Genomic DNA, 19,008 nt, shown 5'->3' with positions numbered 1-19,008 from the left:
TAGCATTAGATTGATCTGAATGTAATCAAAATTATGCTGCAGGACTATAGACGCAGCCAGTGAAAGTTTGCTCAAATATTCTAAATTGATTGCCTACAGTTGTCAGTCCTCTGTGTATTTATAGTGTTCAATGGGAAGAAGTCAGGATTACACACTGAGTAGACTTAATCTGAACAGTCACATCCAGGGTAACAAGAGCAGCAAGCAAACTTGCCTTGTGATTCTAGAAACCACTGTATAGGCCTACTTGACACTATGAATAATAAGTGGAATATATCAGTTTGCCTTGCCTGAAAGCAACCTCTCATTTAAAATTTGCTGCTCTCCTTTGGGTTTTTTTTTTGCGCTTGTTCTCTTCTTTGAATGTCACGCACTGGTATGCCTTAATGAGATGTAGATTGACAATACCAATTAAAATGGTAATAAAAAATAATATCATGTTTTTACTACCACGGGCACCCTTTTTATTTTATGCTCCAAACAAAGTGGAAGCAGAAGGTTTAGCATCTTGGGTAGGTGCCATAATTGAGCCATAAAAAATTAAGCTAAAAAATGTCCGGAGGAGTGGAATTAGCTTGTAACTGATCGTGGTGTATGTTTTTTAAAACTGTGCTAATATACAAAGAGCGCAAAAAGAGAAAAGAATTAAAGGCGTTTCAAATAAAGCACTAGCTCTGTCTTTAGGCCTGTAGGTCATTTTCATTTCCATGAAAAGTCTGTGGCTGAAGCACTACCCCCCCCAAAACAGTGATCCATTTCCAAGTACATTATTTATTAACTCATTTCCTCTTTTAATCCCCTTCCAGATTTCAAGACCCCCTGGGCACCTTTGACCAAAATTCTAAAACCTAATTGGGAACCTGAAACTCAAGTATCGTTTTTGTAATTCAAGTTTGCTGCACAAGTCCCTTGTCATGGCTGTTTCTTCAGAGAGAAGTGCAGAGCAGCACCGAGTTTAGTCAGAGTCCAAGTCCTGTCAGCTATCATTATCGTACCCTGAATCCTGAATTTGAAAACAGCCTCCACATGAGCAGCAAATTCCAACAGTGACGCAAGGAAAATCGGAACCAGAAAGTGGGAAAAAAAACAACCACTTCTTTAAATGGCATGTTAGAAAATTAAACAGTGCCTTGAGTGGTTTTGAAAAGAAAAGTAGTGCATGCAGATACAGGTGGTTAAAGGGGAGGTGCAGTCCCAGTTTCTCAGACCGGTTATGAAATCTTGATATTAATATAAATTAATCTACGTTTTAGGAAAAATGTACCAATTTCAAATTAAGCACAAAGTCATGAACCTTGTGAAAGTACTGTAAGTTGTTGCAAACTCGCATTCGAGTTTTCACGAATTGCAACGTGATGCGGCACTTCCTGCTCACCAGTCATTATGTTGACTAATGTGATGTCCGAGCGAATGAATACAGGCTGTGTAGCAGACGTTTCCCTGCCGAAATGTTCCAAAGTGATTTGCATGCAGAGTATTTGTCGGCAAAACCAGCTCAAACTCGGAAGCAGTATTTCTATTAGATAGAGTTGTAAACAAGCAGGCTTGTGGATATAATGTAATAAGGCTGCAGCAACCGGCATTTTGTTGCCTCGTTCTGAATCGCAGAACATGGCGCTATGCATACCTGGAAATTTTGGCTATTTTGTGATGTAGATTGGTGGTTTTACAAGTTACTGTGTACATTTCAGGTGGGTAGCTGCGTCAGCATGCGTAGGCTGCAAAGGAACAAGTAATAGGTTTATTCCATGCTGGAAAAAAAAGAAGAAAACACAACGTTTCGGCCGTGGAGCCTTCTTCAGGTGTGCAAGGCTCCACGGCCGAAACGTTGTGTTTTCTTTCTTCTTTTTTTTCAGCATGGAATAAACCTATTACTTGTTACTGTGTACATTTGACTTTTATTATAGTTTTAAAATGCACTCATCAATGGTAATTCTTTCTATCACCGAAATCTGGAAGTAGCATTGCAGTTCCCCTTTAAGTTCTAATGTTCAGCAAAGGTTTGTTCTTTGACCCAGCTTGGTGTCTTCTCTGGTCCTGATGCAGTAAGGTGACTCAAAGCACTGCAGTGTCACGCCAGCTGACCCCTGAGGTACTAAAGGGCTCCTGTTGTCCCTGCAGGTCCCAATGCCATCTCAGTGAGCCTGTCCCCTATGGGTCGCTACGTGATGGTGGGCCTGGCCTCCAGGAGGATCCTCCTGCACCCCACCACCGACCACATGGTAGCCCAGGTCTTCCGACTACAGCAGCCACATGGTGGGGAGACGTCCATGAGGGTGAGTTCCGCTGTGCCTCGTTAAACACACCTGCCCATTTCACAGGCAATGTAAGGTACTGAGGTTACACAGTCATACTAGTGATGCAATATATTGTAATTTTGCTTCTTTCATACACATGAAGAGTTCCGCTGTATCACCTGAGTACCTAAAGATCATAATCTGTATCTGGGATTGCTTGTGCTGAGCTGTTCCCGCAGAGGTCACAAAACTGACCTGGAAGGTTTAAATCATAAAATCAGCTGTTTCAAGATGTTTTGGACCAAAGTCCTCCAGAAGAACCTTAAGGTAGAAATCTAACCACCATTTTTAGCGGTTTGGGGGGTTAGATTTCCTTCTAACAAGCTGAAGAAGATTAATTGTACCTAGATACACCTATTGTACCCATTTTATTCATTCCTTCTCATTTATTTGTACACTGAAGTTCAATTTACTCAATTTAAGATCAGTATAGGTAACACCATTAATACACAGCCTATGCTAAGAGCCATATTTGTCAAGATGTAGTAAATTTTCAAGTCTGTATGTATACAGTACGCATTAAGTTATATGACAGTTTTTGTGGCTAAAGTTAGATGTATCATTCTGATGATCAAGGGTGAAGCATCTTCCTGTGGTTTCTCGCTTTGACTTTAAAGAAACAAACAGAGTTAGAAGTCTTTTAGAGTGTTCTGCTTTGTAGCATTGTGAAATGTCTGGGGCTAATTAGTGTTCATATTCTCATAATTTGTAGCGATTGCTTGCTCTTGAAAGGCAGACGTTTGTTCTTTGTAATATATGTGTATACACATACATATATCTTGCAAGGATTCATTTTAAAACAATCTTGATGTATAGACACTGTACTGTGCACATCATGGTGCATATTCGACACAGTAGAACTATGAATTTTTCAGACATACTTTACCATAATACGGTGCCTTTCTTCAATCATTCCTCTGTTGTTTTTCTCATATCTATTCTTAGGTGTCATTTTTGGGATTGGCTACTTTCTCACCTGTGTCATAGCTCTGTCCTGAGAGCGGGGGAACTCATTTGTTTCTTGGTACTCTAAACTTCTCGAGTCCTTATTTGTAGCATACAAAGTACTGGCCTTGTGAATTGTCTCCAAATCGTTCTGTACAGAACGTATGGCCATACTGAAAAAGTCAGATTAAACAGCTTCCATCTTGCATCCTGAAGGTACCTGCCTTATCTCCTGTTAGTTTTCAAATTATGTGCAAAGAGCTTGCTTGGAAGCATATAGAAAACATTTGGCTTTCATCTTCAGTCAAGTCCTCTTGCAGACTTTAGCAACACAGAAACTGATGTGGCATATATTGGCTTTCCTTCGTGGTTGAGGATGTTGTCTTCCGTGAACCAGATGGTGACTCTTTCAAAAGAGTAGATGAAATATAGCTTTGATATTCTAGTCAAAAAGTGAAATATTTCTCATTCCATTCGGGATGTTATTTCTAGTAATGTTATTGCTGATTTTCAAAATCATTTGTTGTGAGCAAAGGTTGGATGTTGAACATGTGGCATGAGCTGAAAAAAACTTGGGAAGCGTGGGTTTCAAGGTTATTACGGATTTGAAAAGGGAGATTGTGCGATTTCAGGAAATGCATCTTGAAGACTAAACAAGTGGCTACCTTTAAATGACTGAATTTCAGTCAGCAATCATCCCCAGTGGGGTTGGGAGATGTTTTAATGTGTCATTGTCACCTTTAAACATTTAGTTTTTCCTGCTTTCTCCTGACTAAGCCTTTGTCTGAAACAGGTTGCTTTTATATGTTTCACAAATAAAACAAGATCTGCTGAGAAATTAGACCCCACATAATTCCTGATAAATTGTTTCAAAATACTACAGCGGCTGTCAGTGTCAGTGTGGTAATTGTAGCCTATATTATCCAGCTCTCTCCATTTTACTTAAAGAATACCATGTGTGTGGTTTACAATTGACCTGTGTGTGTGTATTTCTTTGGAGGGACAAAGAGGGTGGCATGATCTAGCTTGTGAATGTTTTTAAGTACGAGCATGACCTAGATATGCTGAGAGAAAGCAGTTTACTTGAAAAGCTTCTGAGACATAAACAGAGCTGCCCCTGAGGGCTGCTTCATATTTTTGTAAAAACTCACTGGAGTCTTTTGCCTCTGGATTAGAATTCTGTCAAAAAATCTGTACTTCACCTAATGGGAACCAACTGAAGATCATTTATGCTTTACAGAGAAAGGAAGACTCAAGTATAACAGAACTTTCCCAACTTTGTTTTAATTTGATTCTTTGTTGTCCACTCTCTAGGTGTAAATTGTTTTGATTTCTGTTCTTGGCTTTTGAGTAAAAGTAGATTTTCTCGTTACCCTAAGTTAAATATGAATTTGTGTCGATTGTTTCTGCTGAGTAATTGATTTTGAGAAACTCTTGCACAGTATAAGTGCAGTGTATTTTTGTTGAATTGCTTTTGTCCACAATAAAACACAAGTTTTGCTATTTAATAACATCTTACACCCATTGAAGTTATCACATTGTCCATTATTAGTACTTAAGAAAGTATATTGCTAACGTACAGTTTCCTATCTTTTAACTTGAGTTAAATTAATCTGATCTGAAATCTCACCCGAAATCAGATTTAATTGAATTTTCTGTGTTTCTTTTCTTTAAGAGTTTCTGTACATTAGTTAAAGAATACATCGCCACTAAGCTGTTAGAATTGAAAGTTTACAGGAGTCGAATCAATTTATTTTTAAAATTCGGATTAACATTTATCTTGAGTTTTTATGTCTTTTAATATCTACAGATAGCTTTAAGATGATGGAACAGTCTGTTGTGCTGTAACAGTTTAACTTGTAATACTTAAGGGATTTGTTATTTTGCTTTAAATGTTTTGTTTCCTGTTTGTATTGAGAATCTTGAATACTTATAATGCATGCTCTTCATATCCTCACTGAAATATTTGCTTTGGGGGGGAAAATCATTTTAAAATGGAAGATAACTTCTAAACATTTCAGTTTTTGAAGACCAGTTGTTTTGGTTCTACTGTGTAAATGTTATAGAAATCATCCTGCATATAATAGAAAGTAAGCAGTGGCTTTTATTTATTTTTTTATAAAAATAATATATGTATATTTACTATGACACCCCAGAGGCTTGACTGGATCTGCCACTTGTCACGATTACTACAATAGCCACTTTATGTTAAGGATAGTTTTTACAGCTATTGATGTCAGTTTCCTTTTGGGGGCAGCAAGAATACTATTAGCTGTCCAGTGATGAGGAAATGTCCTTTCACTTTCCCTTAGATTTTACCACTAAGGCACACTGTCTCTGCGTTTGTCATGCGTCTCACAGCTCTGGATCTTTGTTGACAGGATTGGTTCATGTAGCACCATGTTCATGTTGCGATCTGAGCTCATCTCATTATTTTGTTGCCCACATTCAAACTTGAGTCACCCCACTACAGTTGAGTACAACACGAGAATTTAATCCCACATACAAAATTTGGCCCAATCGTTGGAACTGTGATGCTAAGAGACTTCCAGTCTATTGATAGTAACAGTTTTGCGCATTTTCCTGCAAGGGTGTTTGCATTGCAACTTTGTGGTACTGATGATTAATTGAATGTTCTTTGTAAAGAGGTGATTTAAAAATAACTCAAGGGCAGCCAGTTTGTTATCTTTTTATTAAGGCTTACAACTGCAGCATGACTGAGTGTTCTCCCAGGTGTTTTTTTATGATGACTGCATAATTTTATATCATCAGAAAGCCAGAATACAGTAAACACTTTAAGCATGTCCAGAGAATATTTTCTCTTCTATCGTTATTAAACAAAAACAACCATTCAAACTAAACATTCAGATAGAAAATTATTTAGCCTTCGAAAATGCTAGCTTGTGTGACATGAAACCTTCAGGCCACAGCAGAAATAAACGAATGTTACATTCAATGATACTAGCAACATGTGGCTTTTGGAAGAGATAATGCTAGGCATTTTTTTGTTTTGTATTAAAATATTCAGAACAGCTGGGGGAATTACTTTCTAGATATTCTGTACCCCAGTGGTTTGTTTTGTTTATGGTATTGTATTTGTTATATAGAAAACATTGATAATTTATGTATTTTTAAAGAGTACCAATTTTATTAATCTTGGTTAGAAGTTCATAAGCTCTGAGAACCTATATGTGAAAATTAGCATCTATTTCTAGTCATGCAGCGTCGTTTCACATAATAAGCGCAGTTTACCCCCTGCCAATTTTTTAGCTGTAACCATAGTGACATAGCAGCTGCAGTTACATAAATGTCTCAAGTGTTTTTTTCTTTTGAGTTTTATCATCAGTGGGTAAGTTTTTAGGCTGTGTTAATAACAATCCAGTTATATTTTAAGCTAAATTGTGATGTGGATTGCATGAAAAGGCCTGTGTGTTTTTGTAAACATGCTAAATTTCCCATTTAAAAGGCAGAGGTTTATGGGGTTGGTTGTTTATGTTTAAAGCAGATATTTTATCACATTTGCACACTGTGTGTTTATCACTTCTTTTTAATAGCTTTCGTGCTTACAATTATATGTAGTCTCTTTTATCTTTTAAAGAAAACCTATAGCTATTTCCCTATTCTCAACTAAAAACCACTTACTGTTTGCTGTACAGTACACTGACAGAAAAATGAAGTGATGGTTTAGATACATTTACCTTCAGCCATTTAGACACCTGCTGCTATAAAACCTACTTAAAACCATGACCCATTATTGACCTTATTTGAATCTTCCAAAGCTGAGTTAAATTACCTTTTAACGATTATTTGATTCGGCATATGCTGTCACCCATTAAAGGGACAAAATGACATTTTTCACTTTGCTAGTTTTCCCCCACAAAGTAGGAAGTATGAGAATTAAATGTCCATTACAACAACTTCCTTATCTTGTTAGTAGGACGTGTAAATATGTCACCGGAAAGTCAACCCCCTACAGTTGCATGTTGAGCAAAGGGGATGAAGAGAAGGGCTTATTTGTAATTGAGCCATTTGTGACCAGAAGACCTCAACATTCACTGGCCCTGTGGGCTGTCTGTAATTGAGCGAATAGCCACTTAATGAACTTCAGTAAAACCTCTTATTGTACTAATATAAGCCCACAGCAATTGACTCTTAAGTTCAGAATGTCAGAGTAGCTCTATTAGTTTCACTGTTGATTTAAAGGTAGAGACGTAAGCCCGCTTTACAGAAGTCAGATATGTTGGTGTTTGTCATTAAACCGGCTGACAAAATGTTACAAACAGGACAAATAGTTTGCACTTTTGGTGTGTTTTCATTGCTTTGAAAGTGTACCGTTTATAATATAATTTAGTAAGCAACAATGGGCTTCTAATGTACCAACTTTACTATTGTTTTATGGAGAGGGAATTGTAAATATGATTTTTCTTTAAATCAATCAATTGTGTTAAGCTATTCTAGTTTTGTTCAAATAAGCAAGACCAGAGTTTGTAAAGCACCTTTGACAGTTCCAGCAGAAACAGGGTGGTTCTGAAGTTCAGACTATCGGGTAGTTCTTCTCTTCCTAACCTTCCTCCTTGCTGTTTGCCGTTAATCAGAAAGCGGTTTTGCAGTCTTCTGCAATCAGCTTTTATTGATAAAAAATTCTAAACATATCATGCTTTTTTGTTTTACATTTGTAGGTTGTATTTTCTTTTATCCCCAGGAGAGAGAGAAACATCCTGTTTTCAGTACTAAATGCTACAAGAACACTCTGCCAACACAGTTAAGGAAGATAGGGGGTTGTATCTCAGGCTAGTGGCTTGACAATGGCCTCCAGCAGTCAGCATGTTCTCAGTCCAGGTCTGTTTTGACTGTTTGGGATGGGGATGGATGACCTGGAGCAGTACTGGAGCAGTTTCCACCAGCTGCATATGGGCCGTGAATCTGCAGCTTGACTGAGAAGATTGCTTTCAGGGACCTGAAATGGTTGCTTGAAAAGACTTTAATAAGCATAATATGCTGCTGGATATAACAGGGGCGTCCACTTCGAGATTGAACCCTCAGGTGTAAACATAAATGTGTATTCCAATATATATATAGAAAACTGTTCAGAGGTCAAAAAAAGCTTTGAACATGTTTAAAAAAACTCAGATACTTATTATCTGGAGGCAAACACAGATAGATTTAGGATTTTTGGCTTGTATTACTTGGCTCATAGGGAATTTGACCTGTTAAAGATTGAATCCCACGTTAGTGTATGTGTATGGTCCAATTAGCTGCTGGTTTGTACTGTAGAGTTTTCTTACACTCCTCCTACAGCCAAATGATTTTCTCAGCCGTCACAGGCTTTGTCTTTCATCTTTTTTGGGGGTCAGTTAACCAGGAAGTGAAATGTGACGAGAGATTTTGGAAAATGAGATGCCTGTCATTCCACAGGTCATCTATTGGAACAAACCGGGAAGTCAGTACAGTGTTTAAAAAAGTGTGTTGGATGTGTAGCCTGAGCTTGCTGCAGCAGTTGAGTTTAAAATAATTGTGTGATTGTGAATAATTGGCCCCTACATCACTTGGAAGCAAAGTTCACAGCAGTGCCCTTCTTCAGGTTACAAACAAAGGTTACAAACAAAAACAGAACATTTGGCAGAATAGCCCATTTGCTTGTTCGTAGCTAGTTGATCCAAGTATATGACCCAGGTGTGATTTGAAAGAAACATTATATCACCTTCAACAGCATTGCTATTTGGGTAAAAGAACTGCCTCCTGATCTCAGTTTTAAATGCACTAATGTACATAGTTTCTTGTTTCAGTGTAGAAGCCTACCGATTTGACTTTATCTGATGTTCTGTATGAGTGTTCTTATGCTTTTCTGTCATAACATCCTTTCGTTAGATTGCCGGACTTACTGTCGTGCAACATGGTTGTTTAAAGCAGAATCTGTGGCAGCAGAGATTTCAGAATTTCATTCTTTCAAGTTGCTGGGTGTATCAGACATTTTGCTTTGCTCTTTGATGAATAGAAGAGGGCTGGCTACTGTCGTAATTAAATTAATTTTCCTAGCTGGTACATATTCTCAACCTTACACAGTCTATAGACAAAACCTCATACTGCAAAGCTGTGATTGCAGTCTGTATTGTTTGGAAATCCTGATAAAAATGGTTTAATAATAGTGATAAAGTTGAGATTATAACATTTTAATGTGACATTTTACATAAAAATGACTTGGCAATACAGTGTATTCCTTTTAGGTTTCCATTTATATTCAGTTCTTTGTTAAAAAAAAGAGTTTAAAGAGTACTTTTAATTTCCATAGCAACTTCTTTCCCACACTGATCACGGGAATACTAATGAGGATCATTGATAACAAGGCTAATGTGTGCACAGTGATGGGATTTTGCTTATCGGCAGCTACTTAATATTGATATTGTTTGTGGAATAGTTGTGGTATTATCATTCGGCTGAGTATTAGCAGATAACATTTGCATATTCCTCTGAGCACACTGATTTCTGGTAATTACGGGTTAAATTTAGATACTTAAGAAGAATAATAGTTTCCAGTTATCTTATGTACTTATTACTCTTTCTCTGCCGTTATTGAATTTGTATTGTGAGGCTTCTTAAAAGGATTCTGAAAGTTTCTCTGTGTTTTCTCTTCCTCTCAGAGGGTGTTCAATGTTGTTTACCCAATGGCTCCAGACCAGAGGAGGCACGTCAGTATCAATTCTGCAAGATGGCTGCCAGAGCCGGGCTTGGGGCTGGCCTATGGAACTAACAAAGGAGATCTGGTCATTTGCAGGCCTGTGTAAGTCCTTCACACTTTCCCTATCAGATCATCTACAGTACCAGCACCAGGAGAATGGGTAACAACTGCCTAACGTGTAGCCGCAGTAGTCATCTCAAGGTCTTTGAACATATGTTCAGTGCCAACATCTAGAAAAATAATCCATCTCTGTACAATCTTTGTTTTCAATGTTTCCAGTATGACAAAGGCATACTTGTACCTGTACAAGTAGATATTATACTTCTAGTAATGCTGGAATAACGATGGTGGTGCAAGTGTTAAATCTGTATACTATTCAGTGAGTTTTTGAGTGATCTTTTAATTTATATTATAGCCTCTTACCTCACCTTTGCAATGCAAGCCTCTTTGAAAATGTAATTTAAACGCATCAGTGCAAATAATAGTTGCTGATTGACTGTTATAGTTACATTGAAAGTCTATAACTTTTACTCAAAGTATAGTATCTCATGTCTCATCTCGTCATTCTCTGTGCTCTTACTGGAACTGCTTCAACTTTTTGTATCGTACTTCTGCTTAGTATTTAGGTAGGTCATCAGGGTTTCTTTGGAGAAAGGATAACTGATCAAAACGGGATCGGAAAGCTGCGATTACACATGAAGGGCTGTTCACACCTAATGTTCACCCATATTTCTATGTCTTTTGCTATAAAACACAAAACAAATGTGCTCTGAAATAATTTTCTGAACCATACAAAAAAACTGAAAAAGAACAGCAAAAACTAAAACAATACTGACATTCAGCTAGTCTCCATCAAATTTGACTAATAGGCAAACTTGTGAATGATTCCTTCCACATAGCACACTCGCAGTGTATTTCATTATCTTATTTCCCACAGTGTTTTCTGTTACTATCAACTACCATAAGGTAATGTTAAAACTTAGTTGTGCTAACAAATTTCTTCAGAATGGAACAGAATAAAGAACATATTGTCTTCCATGAGATTTCCAGGCTTATCCTACATCACTCATAAAACTGTGGTTTCTCTTAGGGTTAATGCTTCATAGTGCATGTTCAAACATTTTAAATCTTGTTTGAATCTTTTTAGCATGAAAAAAAACAATGTATTTGTTGTGTGGCTGATGATATCCTGCAGTCACTTATACAGAAATGCTTCATTTCTTTGTTATACAAGAGCTCTTTGGGGAGGTAGAGTTCATGTCTTTTAATTTTAATAAACTTCTTAACAGTATATATTTTAAAAGGATAATCTCTTAGATTAGTCACACACAAGCCAACTTTTATCTAAATTAAAGTTAATTTATTTTGTTTTGTCTTTATATTTATTTAACCTGGAAAATCACTTGAAATGCAAGCCTGCATCCAGTTATTGGCAATAAAGATTTATTTTGGGAACATATTTTTTTCAGAATTATTGTTGCTGTTAACATCACCAGAAGCCCCATAGAAAAGGCATAGAAAGAATCTAAGTAGCTAATGGTGTTCTGTGTTTTATTATATTAAACCATCTGTATCTGTGTCCTTTACTAAGAAGGAATATATACACCTAAGAGGATTGCTTCACTAAGAGTATATACATTTCTTACATGTATTGATTTACTGTATCTATATATTCTTATTTGCATTGATTTACTAAAATATATATACATATTGTTATGTGCATTGCTTTACTAGCACTTTTGAAAACATCAAATACAAGGCTGGTAAAGAGTCACTGCTTCCTGGCTCACTGAAAAACTTGGACCACAAACCCCAACATAACTGATGGGCAGTGCGACAGATATGCCCTGCTGTTTGTGTTCTATCTAGTGTTGCAGTGCGGAAAGAAACACATGTCTTTATAAATGCACATTTTAGAGGATGTGAAAGCTGTCTTAATCTCCCCTGGGGAGTTTTATTTAAGTTTACACTGATTGTTTGTAATATAACACCAGGAAAGCTTTGTGCAGAGCTGTAAATGATTGTAATTGAAAGAAAATGTATTTCTTTAATATACTTAATACAGCGGACAACATGGTGACATAGAACTGGTGCCTCACAGTTCCTGGCTGTTGGGATCAGTTCCAGCTTTGTGTGTATGGAGTTTGCAGGATCCCTCCATGTGGTGCTGTGTGGGTGTTTGCTCTGGTTTTCTTCAAGCTCCCAAAAGCATGCTGTCTAGGTTTGATTATTTTGCTAATTTTCCTTTTCTCCCTTGTCCTATAATTTACTGGCATCCTTTCCAGGGGGAAGTAGTTATGTGCACTCAGTCTTGGACTCCATGAAATCAGGGTAGGACCTCACCAAGTACAGAGAGTGGATTGCTTGTATCGAACACATTGTTGTAAAGAACACTGTTTGAAAGGTTTGGATTCAGCTTCTAGAAAAAAGGTAAAAGGTCAGTTTTTGCCAGTGGTCAGGGGTCCGTTGGTCACCAGGACTTGCTCCTGATGTGTTTGAATGGAGATAGTGGGATGGTCATAAAGAGTTTCATGATATTGTGAGATTCCCGAACTCAATTGAAAAGGGCCGGTCTGAAGGTTGCAAAATAAACTTTCCCTCATCCCAAAATTCAGAAAAAGGCTTAAAATCATTCAAGATCTTTTTAGGAGCAAACGGTGAGAGGCACTGTACTTTATACCATGCACCTTGAAGTTTTTGATCAAAGTATAAAACATTCCAGATCACGGGTACACTTTGAACTCATGGGCACAGTTGATCTAGTGTGTTATTGCAGTGCTTTTATTCTTTAAGCACAGTTCAGATGTGAATCTGAGCTGCTTTTCCTTTCATTGCTGGAAAGGCATTGCTCAGCTCTTTCAGACACGTTTCCGGTCATTGCTGGTTCGAGCCTGGGTCATCTCATTATGCGACTGTGATGGAGGTTCCCCACACTGCAGTGCACATCTGCCTGAGCTCTCCCACATGAGGCCGTCTTGGGTGGTCAGTTATCCTCGGCCTGCTGTACAGAAATTACCCCTGTGACTTGCTGGCCACCTGGGAGCTTGTATGTTGTCAGTGAGAACCTCATCATTTGGTGCTGACTTTGCTGTCAAAACTGTGTCTCTTATGGTGAGAGAGAAGGCACATCCCTCTGCCACGTGCTTTTTACAGGAAGGAGTTTGCCCTGTATTTTTTTTTACATTTGCAATGGAGAGCCAAGTTGCTTTTTTATTTATTTTTCTAATACGACTAGAACGAGGGCTGTGGAAATTTAAACCATAAATTGAAATTTAGAATGAAATGGGTGTGCTCTGTGATCATACCCTTGTTGTGACAATTTATTGCCATTTGGTTCATTTTGTTTTCTCAGTTTTGTAGTTTAATATTGGTTAGTGTGATGTTATAGTTTCAGAAAAACTAAACTTGGTACAAAGTGTTATAAATCGATAAAAGTGGAAGCTGCGAGTATGTTGTGACTTGTGTTCATTCGTTTGAAAATATTCTTTTGATTAGTAAAAATAACAATCCTTTAAGCAGCACTGTGCAGCACAACCTCGTAAATGGAGAGGCTGATATCTAGTTATTTTTTTAAATAAACACAATGTTATAAAGGCATAAACAAGTATGTGCCTCTTTGTAAACCCGTTTCATATAACTGAAGGCTATGTACAGTATTTGTAAATGTTCTTTATATAATGATCATCCTTCTTCTGCAGTTTAACAGGCTGGCAGTGCAATTTCAGAGAAGTGATGTGGCTCAGGATTGATTTTGTGATTTGTCTGTGCTAATGAGAAACGCAGTTTAGCCAGAATCAATGGGAATCCTTTCAGTTTTCATGCTTGTTCTGTTCATAATCTCACTTACCCCTGTTGTTCTGGTATCATTAAAAAAAAACATTTTTTCATTGATCAAGATGTTGTTCATTAATAATCTCTACCACCTGCCCCATTATAAACCACATTTTTCAGTAATTGTTCCATACTTTCCCCTTTGGCAATGTAGTCATTTTCCAAGCAGAAAAAAATACCTTCAGCACGGTTGAATGTGCCATTCAGTTTGAGGCTTGTCACATACCTTTTGCCTTTATTTCTCGAAATTCACAACGTGTCATGTAGAAGTTTCCAAATGAAAAAGAGCACTCCGAGAGGCTTTCGGTTATAAAACCATTCATAATTGAGTAAATACTGTATCTGCCGTTTGAAAAGACCCTTGACTGATACATTTCCACATCTAGGGATTGCATTGCATTTCTGGAATACATTTTCTGATGATGGACGGGTGTTTGATGAGAAATGGGGAAATTAGGTGAAAAGGGATGTAAATGAAGTGGGAGGATGTTTGTTGACAGGTACTGTATTATGGCAAAGTGTTGATGAAAGTCTTATCGGAGCCGTTTTAAGAAAAGGTTTAAAGTTGAGAAATGGCTGCACCATTCGTATTGACAGGTACACAGAAATCATCTTGGATCGATATTTTTTTCTGAGATTTAATTTTATGGTTGACTGCAGAACATGGCCAAAACTTATTGTTGCTTCTGGCAGCTTTTGAAAGCTGCTCAAGTCTATTTTTATCTGCCATTTCTGACAAGCATGTGATTACGTTTTTGTATTAAATAATTTAAAAAAAGCTATGAAGAAATTGGTTTTATACTCTGAATAGTGTACGAGTTAAAAAGTTGCCACGTAAAGTATTTGTCATGCATAAAGCACTTTCTAAAACTTGAAGCGCATACCAAATTATATTCTGCTTAAAGTGTTTCTTTAAAGGCTCGTATTTCCATTTTATGAAAAGACATTACATTCTGAAATGTAAAATTATTAGTCTCAATGTAAATGTAATTTTAAAGTTAAATGTCTACGTATGTTTCAGTGAAAACCAGCATGCACTTTTCTAAATAAACTGCTTAGAAATTGATCAAGCAAAACCCTTCATTAATCTTACCCTGTTTGCTATAATAGATTGTTTTATGTGTTGTTTTCCACAGTTTAAGGCTTGTATTTTTAAGAAGTTGTCACAGCGGGTGTAAATCCTATCTGCATCAGGTTATTTTTTTTGTTACTGTTGGCTGCAGTTAACAAGATCCCTGCTGCTAAGCTTATTTTGATGTTTCAGCCGAGAATGATGCTGTGGCTTCGACAGTTACCATCTTTGTAACACACAAAAATATGTAGCATTTTGGAGACATTTAATGCCTTAAAATTTGGAAGGTATAAGGGCAAAAGACTTCAGTTTCTTAAGTTTGTTCTCAAAGCTTTCTAGTGCCTTAGTTGGAGTAAAATGGCACAGGGCTGTGGAGGCTTAAATAATGCACATGGTCCACATTGCATAGTTCGTCATGCGATAAGATGGTCACCTCCTATTGCGACATTGCAACTGTGCACTGATGTTCATTCAGCTTTCAATGTCTAAGCTGTGAAGAAGAATTCCTGCTAAGGCCCAGGCAAGTTATTCTGAGCTGTTCATGAGGTGGCTGACTGGGTTTATTGTCCATTGAAGGACCATGTCACTGGACAATGTCTAATGAACCTCCTTTCTTTGAAGTGCCACTTAAATGGGTTGCTGGGAATTTAAAGAAAAACTGACTGTTTCCAGTATTTCATCATGCATTTGGAAACATACTTTTCCTGGCAAGAAAGCCAACAAATCAGTCCCTGGGCTCTCCCTATAGAGCAAAAGGGCATTGCTAACATTATGGTCCTATATAAACAATGCACTAATAAGTACAGATGTTTGACTTGTCAACTACTTAGAAAATGTAGACGTGGAGGTTCCAGAAACTAAAAATATTAGTATGCTTACAAGTAAAAGAACTGTTTATTTTCCCTGCACATTTGTCAAGTAATGAATATGAGTGTTGTGCCTTTTCCACACCATCTGTTTTTTTTTTTGTACACCAGTACTTAAATATTAATTTCTTTCTGAAAACTGATGTAAATTTCCTGTTTCTGGATTTATCTTGCTACCACTTGAGCAATAAAATTATCAGTCAGCTTAGGGAGGTCCCACGAAGAGGGGAAAACGATCGGCAGAAATCCTGCTTCCAATTCACGCTCATGTTTCCATGCTGGCGACATGTGAGCGATGGGTTGTGGTTAGTGCTCTCACTAATTGTTTTAAAGGCAGACACGTTATTATAGGGTTGCACGTGCCACCGTTTTAGCTCGGTAATGGAATCCAGATTAAAAGGTCGAGTATAGTCTTTCTTGCCCTGCAGAACATGTAAATGCCTCAGTATTTGTGTGATTTCTCTTTCTTGGGAGCTGTTTAGAGCCCATAGTGAGGAGCAGTTTTACTCTCACAGCAGTTCCCCTCAGTCAGTTGAAAGTCAGTGTTCTGTCTCAGTCAGTGTTCTCCTTCAGGAGGTGTTTGAGGGACAGAAATGGTTTACTATTACCTGCTGTGGCTCAGAGAATCATGGTGGAAGCCACCTACCCCTTATTTCCTCAGTGGCATGATACAGTGGGTTTTTACTTTTCACCTCAAATTCCTTCTTTTATTCTTTCACATTTCAACTCCTTAAAACTGGAGAGGGAAAATGTGTTCCTTCATAAAGGGATGTAACTTTGCTGTGACTCGAAGCACACTTTTTTTTTTGCTGTCTTCAGTGTTTCATATAATCCATCTTGCAGACTAGTCTGAACTCTTGGTGGAATTTTAAAGAGTTGGTACAACATATCTCCTCTCAAAAGTTTCTGGACTCAGCAATCCTTCATTTTATAGCATTTTTTTTTCTATTTCATCTACTTACAGTATGTTTGCCTTACAGGGAGATTATTGGAATCTTTTTGTAGTTTTGCTATTCTGGGCACTACATATTTCATGTCCCTAATCCTGGGAATTTTTTTAAAGTTGTCTGGGACCTTATCAGTGGGCTGGCTGCATCTTTTCTGCTGTTTTACAAATTGGTCACACAATAGCCCAACCCAAAAGAGTAAACATTGGTATCCAAAAATAAGAAAAATGCACCTGCTCCTATGAGAAGCAAGAATATTAGAAAGGCTGTATAGAGTATTTCTGATAACTATCCACATTTAAGCTATCGTTGTCCCTTTATGTAAATTAGAAAAAAATCATGGTGCTTTGTGTCTATCTATTGGGAATTAACAAGTTTAGTACAACTGTGTTCTTTTTACATTAAGAAACTAGCAAATGTACAGTAAATAATTTGCAGTTGTAACAATGCTATTGCTTTGACAAGCAAGGTTCTGGAAGGAGCAAAATAATCCATCGTTTTTGTTGTATTTCTACGGTGTTACTGAACTCATTCTTCTTGGATGCCTCAAAATTACTTTTGGCTAGGAACATCCAAAGGCAACTTACAAGAGCACATTTGTAATACTTTAAAATTACCTTGACGTTTATTACATAAAGTGTAGTAAGGAATGTAGTTCCTCAAGCGTGCTAGTCTAAAATTGGGCACCTGTGTATGTATCAAGATATCTATAAAGTTAACATGACATGAGTAGCTGAATTGAAGCTCTATTAATGTGTATTTCTAAAAAGTCCCACTATATCCAGTAGTCTGTTTTCATTTTATACATTTTCAGGAGAACAGTTTTTGCATGAACACACTTTGCATAGTGCAGACAGGTAACAGCTTTAGCAAAAAAGGAGATACAGATGGAAGTAGTTCTTTAAGTTATGATTTTTGTTCCATCTTCACAAACATTGGAAATAAATAATAGCCATCCCCAAATAGGTAAAATTCCTTTTGCTTATTTTTTAAAATTATCTAAATCTGCTCTGTAATAAAGCTGTAAATTACTCTTTTGTGGTCATATTGCATTAAGCTGCTGACTCGCAAATATTTCTAAACCGATGTGATAGTCATAAAAGTCTAGCTGTGCATTTAACAAAAGACAAGGTTCCACAATAAGTATTTGAATGCAATTTTACATGAAGGCTGAAGCAAAAGGAATGTTTGAAAGCATTCTGTTGTGGGTGAGAGGAATGAGCTAAACTGACTTTAAAATATATCACAATGTACTATATGCTTTTTAGTAAATAAATTAGGTTTTATAATAAATTCTTTAGTCTGCATGAAAGGAAAAGGCTGTAAAATTTGAATGTAGTTTCTTACTTTAAAATCCTATAATAACTATACAAAGATTTTTGTGGACTACATTAATGACTGTTTATTTATCTTTCATTATCAAACCTGCACTCAGTTTTGAACTCTTTTCATCAGCCAAATTTGAATAAATGTTGGTATGTGTTTTTCTTACTGACTTTCACATCACAGTATTACTCACACAGTTCTGTTGTAGAAATTCAGTCTGCTTTGGAAGCATAGCTGCATTTTTTTGAAGCTACTTAAGATATGGTTTGTGTCCTCAAAATATAGTTAAAAACCCCAGCTTCCCAAAGCTGAATCAGATTAAGGTGGAATGCTTTTATTTAAAACATAATTGGAGAGTGAAGAAGAAAATGAAATCTTGTAAAATAACCTGAAGAGGATTAAACCAGATTGCATTCAATTCTTCTACCTGCTTTTAGGGATTCCCGGTCGGAATCTGATGCACAGTCGGATCATGTCAACGAGCCCATCTTCGCCATTAACAACAACAGTGGCAGCCGCAACACCGAGAGGGCTGGGTAAGAGTCTGCACAGGAGCCGATATTCATAGCAATGCTTAGAGCACTGAGGCCCCAGTCACCAGGGAATAGGAGAGACTGAAGCGAAGGGGCAGCACTGAAACAGAGCTCCCAGTTCCATGCAGAAGCTTCATGCCCACAAAGCTTCAGGCACGGTGGAGCCTTAATGAGTGCAGTATACAAAGCAGTGCTGTGCAAGAAAGAAACACCTCTGATGGCACCACTGGTGCTGGATTTCTCTTTTATTTGTTAAGTAACAATCACACAATTCCGTGCATACGATTTCTTTTCCCTTTTTAATTTGCAAATGTGGCTCTACACACCTAATTATCTAAAAAGGTTTAATCTACCTTTACACTGCACTGAGGTGTTTTTCTGCACTTTTTAAGCATTGCATTAGTAAGGCCTGTTTCTCGCAATCATGCACCTGTACTCTGCTTCCTGTGCATGGCTTAGCTGTTAATCTACTTGGATTAGTTTTAATCAGTGTCAGTGTCATTATCATTATCATC

At 37.3% G+C, this 19,008-nt stretch overlaps 1 protein-coding gene across 4 annotated transcripts in view; it reads left to right on the top strand.

Annotated features, from left to right (window-relative positions):
• Positions 1-19,008, top strand: part of ambra1a (autophagy/beclin-1 regulator 1a) — a 104,402-nt gene that overhangs the window by 66,653 nt on the left and 18,741 nt on the right. For all 4 annotated transcript variants that reach the window (XR_001477341.2, XM_015338572.2, XM_015338574.2 and 1 more), the window contains 3 exons: positions 2,122-2,276; positions 9,881-10,020; positions 18,398-18,496. Coding sequence is in view for 3 of the 4 variants with exons in the window: in XM_015338572.2 (XP_015194058.2) it covers positions 2,122-2,276; positions 9,881-10,020; positions 18,398-18,496 (394 nt within the window). In the remaining variant the exon portion in view is untranslated. The remainder of the gene's footprint in view (positions 1-2,121; positions 2,277-9,880; positions 10,021-18,397; positions 18,497-19,008) is intronic.

Source organism: Lepisosteus oculatus, chromosome 21 (assembly GCF_040954835.1).
Source record: "Lepisosteus oculatus isolate fLepOcu1 chromosome 21, fLepOcu1.hap2, whole genome shotgun sequence".
Taxonomy (NCBI): Eukaryota; Metazoa; Chordata; class Actinopteri; order Semionotiformes; family Lepisosteidae; genus Lepisosteus; species Lepisosteus oculatus.
This window is presented reverse-complemented; position numbering and strand designations above follow the sequence as displayed.